The sequence below is a fragment of the Platichthys flesus genome, chromosome 9 (assembly GCF_949316205.1).
Source record: "Platichthys flesus chromosome 9, fPlaFle2.1, whole genome shotgun sequence".
Lineage (NCBI taxonomy): Eukaryota > Metazoa > Chordata > Actinopteri > Pleuronectiformes > Pleuronectidae > Platichthys > Platichthys flesus.
This window is the reverse complement of record NC_084953.1, coordinates 26,999,993-27,007,227: the sequence shown is the minus strand read 5'-3', so window position 1 is coordinate 27,007,227 and position 7,235 is coordinate 26,999,993. Positions and strand designations below refer to the sequence as shown.

General features: G+C 40.0%; 1 protein-coding gene across 1 annotated transcript; it reads left to right on the top strand.

The window, feature by feature from the left end:
- Nucleotides 1-315: 315 nt before the first annotated feature.
- On the top strand, nucleotides 316-6,791 carry ddx10 (DEAD (Asp-Glu-Ala-Asp) box polypeptide 10). The gene is made up of 2 exons (XM_062395965.1): nucleotides 316-1,895; nucleotides 3,647-6,791. The coding sequence occupies exons 1-2, from the start codon at nucleotides 549-551 to the stop codon at nucleotides 4,790-4,792; spliced, it is 2,493 nt and encodes an 830-aa protein (XP_062251949.1). The 5' UTR covers nucleotides 316-548; the 3' UTR covers nucleotides 4,793-6,791.
- Nucleotides 6,792-7,235: the final 444 nt, after the last annotated feature.

Sequence of the window (7,235 nt, the reverse complement as noted above, 5' to 3'; positions counted from 1 at the left end):
TGCTCATTTACAGAATGAAAGGGCAACAAACGGACAAATTCAAAGCTGTGGCTGAAAAACTGTAACATATTTAACATATAGAGTGTTATAGTGTTCTCCTCTTCAACCTTTCCATTTGTTTGAAAATGGCCAAGACACTAAATCAAATTAATATAAATGTATCTGTCATTTTATGATAAAAACTCTGGGTTTCAGATAGTTTGTGATTTTGATGAAATAATTACATTATTTAATTTATACTCAGCGGACCTGGCAACCCCTACAGCATAGAGCGACTTGTGTCGCGTCCTGATGACGTCAGGCTGAAAGCGCCGGTGAACTGCCTCTTCCACGCTGTTCAAGGTTCGGGTGATGGTTTTAGTGGTTCCAATCTTGGTATCTGGGTTTGGTTCTCTTAAATTGCGGAACGAGAAGAACCAGGGCCTGTCCGGACCTGCATTGGCATATATTTTTGGCAAACCGGTTGCAAGAGGACAGCTCTGAATTCGTCAAGTAAAAATTAGAAGGTGCTTCCACGTGTGAGTGGAGTGACCGCTGGTCCTGAAATTATGGAAGCCGAAAGCTCCGAATATTTAGGGAGGAAAACCAAACCTACGAAGATGAAGGACATTGCTGACCCGGTGAAAAACTTCGAGAAGTGGAAGAAAAAATACAATAAGAGGAAAGCACGAGTAAATCGAGAGAAGGTGGAAAAGAAACCCAAGTGGCAGGTCGAGCGGGATTACATCCACAGACTTGAAAGCAGGTACGGACAGATCAACACCAAAGACGTTGTCAGGTTTTCAGATTTCCCCATTTCAAAGAAAACCTTGCTAGGGCTACAGGAAGCTCAGTATAGACAGCCCACAGAGATCCAGAGACAGACCATCGGCTTCGCATTACAAGGTAAAGATGTCCTCGGTGCGGCGAAGACTGGTTCCGGGAAGACGTTAGCCTTCATTATACCGGTGCTGGAGTGTCTGTACCGACAGCAATGGAGCTCCATGGATGGCCTCGGTGCGCTCATTATTTCCCCCACCAGAGAACTCGCCTACCAGACCTTCGAAGTTCTGCGTAAGGTGGGCAAGAACCACGAGTTTTCAGCGGGGCTCATCATCGGGGGGAAGGAGCTTAAGAGCGAGTCGGAGAGAATCCACCGCACCAACATCGTTATCTGCACCCCGGGCCGACTACTGCAGCACATGGACGAGACGGCTACTTTTCACGCATCCGACCTCCACATGCTGGTCCTGGACGAGGCAGACCGCATCCTGGACATGGGTTTCGCCGATACATTAAACGCCATATTGGAGAACCTTCCTAAGTCCCGACAGACGCTGCTGTTCTCCGCCACACAGACTAAGTCAGTCAAAGACTTAGCCCGGCTAAGTCTGAAAGACCCAGAGTATGTGTGGGTACACGAGAAAGCAAAGTTCAGCACGCCGGCCACCCTGGAGCAGAGCTATGTGGTGTGTGAGCTCCACCATAAGGTTAACATGCTCTACTCTTTCATTAAGAGTCACTTGAAGAGGAAGATCATTGTTTTCTTTGCTTGCTGCAAGGAAGTACAATACCTGTTCCGAGTTTTCTGTCGCCTAAGACCCGGCATGCCCATCCTGGCTTTGCATGGCAAGCAACAGCAGATGAAGAGGGTGGATGTCTACAATGACTTCATCAAAAAGCAGAATGCTGTTCTCTTTGCCACTGATATAGCTGCCAGAGGTCTGGACTTTCCTGCAGTCAACTGGGTGCTGCAGTTCGACTGTCCGGAGAATGCAGACACCTACATCCACAGGGTGGGCAGGACTGCCAGATACAAGCAGGGTGGAGAGGCCTTGTTACTTCTGCTCCCCTCTGAGGAGAGGGGCATGGTCGGCCAATTGCAGGAGAAGAGGGTTCCCATCAGCAAGATCCAGGTGAGACCTCAGTCATACACCATCACGCCATACCAAAACGGAGGGAACATGGTACAATATATTATAATCCAAAAGATTTCTAATCAACCTTATGTGAAGGCTGTTTGTGTTCAATTTCAGTTAACAGTTTAATGCAAACAAGACACTGAACGGTCAATATACAGGATTGCAACATTCATACAGCTTTCTGTCCTATAATAAAGTAAATGCATGAGATAAATTAGACAATAATTTTTTTTAAACATAACCATCTTTACAATGAATAGCTGAATTTAAATAGGTATAAGAGCTTGTTCCAATTAAGTAAAAGGAATTTAGTACACTTCACATTAAGCATGTCCTAGATAAACATCCCCAAGCTCAGCAGAATATCTTGGGTATGCATGCATTTTGGCTCCTTTTGTTGAAAAAGTCCTTCAAATTGCTTTGTCTCATCCTAAAAAACTGACACATGAAGCGAATTGGAATAATTGTAATTGTGGCATATTTTTTAATTATAATTTCTATATCCCTGCTGGTATATTAGTAACAATAACCCATAGTTGTGAGATGCTTGAATTGAAAACGTTTCCTGTGATACATAGATTAATAAAAGATGTCAGTGAAGTAAATGTCAGCTGAATTCTTTCCTTAGATTTGTTGACAGTACTTTCTGATACAAATTGACTATAATATAATTTTTCTTCAGAATCAGTGTGGTTAATTATCCTAAATTTAAGTAATTAAAAATAGTCAGACAGAAGAGGGTCTTGGGGAATATTACATTTCCAATTTCTATACCACATGTCAGAACAAGATCAACAGTGTGATTTAAACAGTGAGTGGGTTTATTTACATGTTGAGTTAACTGAATTAAGTCATTCAGTGAATTAAATGCTCACTGAGACTGTCTTTGGCAATATCTATATGAATGTGGAAATTACCTACTATAATTACTTAATCTGTGCTAAAAACTAGCTTATCGTGATCATTTGGCGGGAAATTTTTGTTATCACTAAGTTTTTTTCACTGTACATTGAATTAACATTGAGCTTAAAAATTAGGATTTCCCCCTATGTTGTATTTCCTTAGACACCATCCATTGGCTTGGGATGCCATCAAACAAGTACTGTATTGGTATTACTGATCACAAACTGTTCAAGTTTATTGTAACGAATTAGAAATGTGATTCTTTCAGATAAGAAATGTGATATCAACAACCACTAATACCAAACTTTCTGGAAGGGCTGGTGACATCATAAACTAACTTTAGTAAAAATTTGACCAATTTTAAAAAGTATGGATTCTTTGGCATCTCCACCTAACCTAAACCTCATAATGTTATATTTTACATTGAGAATAGCAAAGGCCAGTCAAAGCACCCCCGACAAGTTTTAACTTTATTAGTCCATATTTCCCTTGAGTAAGATCCCAAATAAAAAGGAAATATTAGTTCCTTATGATCGAATCAGCATTTAAAATGTTACTAATATCTCTGATTGTGAGTCCTGAAAGTGTGATGATTTGACTGTGAATAACCCAGGTGTTGTTTGCAATATAACTAATATAAATGTTGGATTTTCTACAAAACAAACCAGTTAATTGTTTATTTAATCAGACGTGTCGGTTTTTGTCTTTTGTATATTTACCATCGTATATGAGACCCTCCATCAATATATTGTTCAGTAGTGCTACAAGTGTTATAATTAACTCTTAAAAGGAAAAGTTAATAACATCGGTATTAAATCATTTCATTGTTTGGTTGATTCCAGGTGAACCCAGAAAAACTGCAGACTGTCCAGCCCAAGCTTGTTGCCTTCCTGGCCCAGGAGAAAGACCAGAAGGAGAGAGCCCAGAGATGTTTTGTTTCGTACTTGCGCTCTGTCTACCTGATGAAGAACAAAGAGGTGTTTGATGTTTTAAAACTACAGATTCAAGAGTTTGCTGCTTCTCTGGGCCTTGCTGTGGCTCCAAGGGTGCGCTTCTTAAATAAAGTTCAGGTGCAGACAGCTGAGGGAGATGAACAGAAAGAGGAACAGCAGTCTGAAGATGATGAGCTGAGGAGTTTTAAGGCTCAACTGAGAGGAAGTATTCCTCATGGGGAAGGTCAAAACTATCAGTCAGAAGACTCGGATGAGGCTGGGGAAAGTGGTGATGAACAAAATGCGAATCAGCCGAAGACAAGACTTATGGGTGACGATGATGATGATGATGATGACCTAAGAGACTTGGACCTACTTAAAGTCAAAACAAAGAATGTTTTCAGTCTCACAAAGGAGCAGGAAAATGAGGGGGAGCTCTCCAAGAGCTCCAAAAAAGAATTCGGAAAAGAAACAAAGTTCAAAGATGCCAAAAAGGTCCTTAAGAGAAACTTCCATGTCAACACCAAAGTGACCTTTAATGAAGAAGGAGATGCTGTGCAGCTGTGGCCACCTGTCCAACGGGCAGTGACTGATGAGGATGAGGATGAGGTTTCAGGAATCAATGTGGAGAAAGCAAAGGAAAGGCTGAAACATGAAGACCAGGTGTTTGACAAGAAGGAGTACAGCTGCAAAGTGAAAGCTAAACACAGAGAAAAGAGGCTGAAGGCCAACGCAGCTAGGAGGGAGGCCAGCAGGCAGCATGGAGAGCAGTCTGAAGAAGAGGTGGTAGCGTACCTTGCCAAGCACAGTGAAGATGAGTTTGACCCCAGCGCTCTTCCGGACCCTGACAATTTGCGAGCATTGGAGGAGGAACGCCCAAAGGATCAAAGAAGATCAGAAAAAAGGCAAAGCAGGGAAAGCAGTGATGAGGAGCTTATAGCAGGGAAGAGGAAGAAAGTAAGACAGCTAGATGACGAACACATAACTCTGGACACTGGTCTCTCTCTGGCCGAAGATGAGGAGTTAGTCTTGCATCTGCTAGGGGGAATGAGATAGAGAAAACGGGATAGGGGGTTAAGGAGAGTGTTGAACTAATCAGTTAAATAAAAGAAGAACAGAGTAAAGAGTCAATGAGAAAATGTCCAAACAGAAGTGCCATTTGTAACTAGTTTGAGTCTGTGGTGGTGTGTTTATAGGAAAACAATCAAGAGCTACTTAAGTGTTTTGATTCTGCACTTGCGTCAATTTGGAGGTCTCTCACCAGGTATCTGTGTGTACATCATCAAAGTCCAGTGCATCTATTTTGGTCGAGATTCACACTGGAAAAACTCAGCCAATGCCTCTGCCTCATTTTGATTGCTTGTGTGATTTGATCAGATTTGATTGACAATAACCACAGAACCCACAAGCTGTAATTAAAATGATGATTCATCTTATGTAATATTTCATCATACAATACATGTACATATTTTTAAACAACTCGCTGAAATAATCGCAATGATTGTAATGTTGGTAGAAGTTAATTTGTTCACTTGTTATGCAGTACAAATAAAATGTTTACAGGGTTCCTTTTTAAAATCACCATAGCTATTAAATGTCCACATCTGTCACATTTATAATGCAGGCTTTTTGTAATAAATTTGCTAAGCGGTCATTATCCATATTGTATCATCAAATTACACCAACAGGGTTTTTAAATCAGAGGTGTTGAACTGACAATTCACCCAGAAAAGAAAATTTACTCATTGTACTCACTATAAAGCTGACAGAGGGGTGGGCGAAGTGACTCCCTTAAGGAGTCTCAGGGGTAAACAGTGTTGCAGCAGAATCCAATACAATGGAAGAAACTAGTGACCACAGCTTCAGATGTAAAAACACGGGGAACAACTATCATGCCTCCATACTGCTTGTGGGGGGGTCATCCAAGTGTCTGCAAGCCCTGACATATTCGACTTGACACGAGGTAAGTTTTAAGCCTAAAGGTCCACCAAGTGGCTAGTATTTGACGGTCCCTGGGTGCACCTAATCAGAAGACATTAGAGGGGTTTAGGCCTAAAACACATTGTAAATAACCTTGTGTCAAGTAAAATATGAATATCGGGGCTGGCAGAGATTTGGATGACACCACAGGAGCAGTATTGAGGCATGTTAGGTTTTTTCTGTTTTATTACGTCTGAAGCTATGCTCACCAGTTTCTTAAATTATATTGGATTCGGCTGCAATTCTGTTTGGCCCTAAAACTCCATGAGGTTGACTCGAACACATCAGCCGCCCTTTCATCGGCATAGCGGTGAGTAGATAATCAGTAGATTCTCAGTTTTGCTTGCGGTTTCCATTTAAGAAGCTCAGTCAAAAACTTGTGTCTCAATCTGCTTCATATAATCAAATTAATCCATGGTGATAAGCCTGGCTGCATCCATCTACCTTCTAGATTTTTCTCAAAAAGTACACTGATTTAGTTGAAAGGACAATCAATTATTTTAAGGATAAAAACATCAAGCTTGATAGACATGACCAAAACATGCTTAGTGGCATGTGTGCACCCTTGACCAATCACAGTTTGGAGTGGTTTCTGTCTAGCAGATTGTCTTTGTAAAGCTATAGTAACTATGAGATCCAGTCCCAACTCAACTCTTCAGACATTGTTTTTTAACCATTTCACATTGTTTTCAACATACTGAGGCCTTTTAAGCATTTATTCTGCTAACTGGCATTAATGTGAAGGAGAAGCAGTTATAACAATCAATGGGTTATAGATATATCAGCATTCTTTGACAAACTGTATTGCATTTACAAAGCACATTTAGGGTTAATATTAGTCCTTAATATTTTACCTTTTTATGTGATGACCGTTGAGTTAATAATTGAAAATGGCACTTGCTATCCTTTGCTTTCTTAATTATAAATTATGTTTTTGATGTTTGAGTCAGCTTTGTAATTCATTTATTTCTCAATGATTATAAAACCTTAAACCTAGAAGAAACCTTACAAAAACGTTATTGCTCATGCACTTTTGCCTGATTTTACAATAAAGCTGTCCTCTTGCAACAAAGCAGTATGATTTGATGATGTAATCATAGAGACATGTATCATTCTTTGTGACAAATCACATTCTTGGGGTTTTAAAATTGAAAAACAAATTATTTTTGACATGTAGTAAAAAACATTTTTTATTATTAGAAAAATTACAAATTTAATAATTTCTACTTCCATAACTGTCAAAAATCCATATGTTATATCCAATTTGAACAAATTCTTAAAGGTTTGAACATGTATCACTGCATCACATTCACAATAACAGCTTCTAAATAATATTCCTTAAATTGAAACAATCCAGTTACATTTGTTTCCAGCAGGTGGTGCCTCCACCTCCTCAGTGATAAATCTCCATGCTCAAAGGTTCCTCCAGCCTGTTGGTGGATACATTAACAAACCTTTAACATATGTGTCATATTTGTTATATAAAGGTCATTCAAATCTTCCATTTTTGCTTAGCGAA

Coding starts and splice junctions, on each gene's coding strand:
- ddx10 (XM_062395965.1), top strand. CDS start 549: ATGGAAGCCGAAAGCTCCGAATATTTAGGGAGGAAAACCAAACCTACG. Junction 1,896..3,646: donor TTCCCATCAGCAAGATCCAG/GTGAGACCTCAG, acceptor GGTTGATTCCAG/GTGAACCCAGAAAAACTGCA.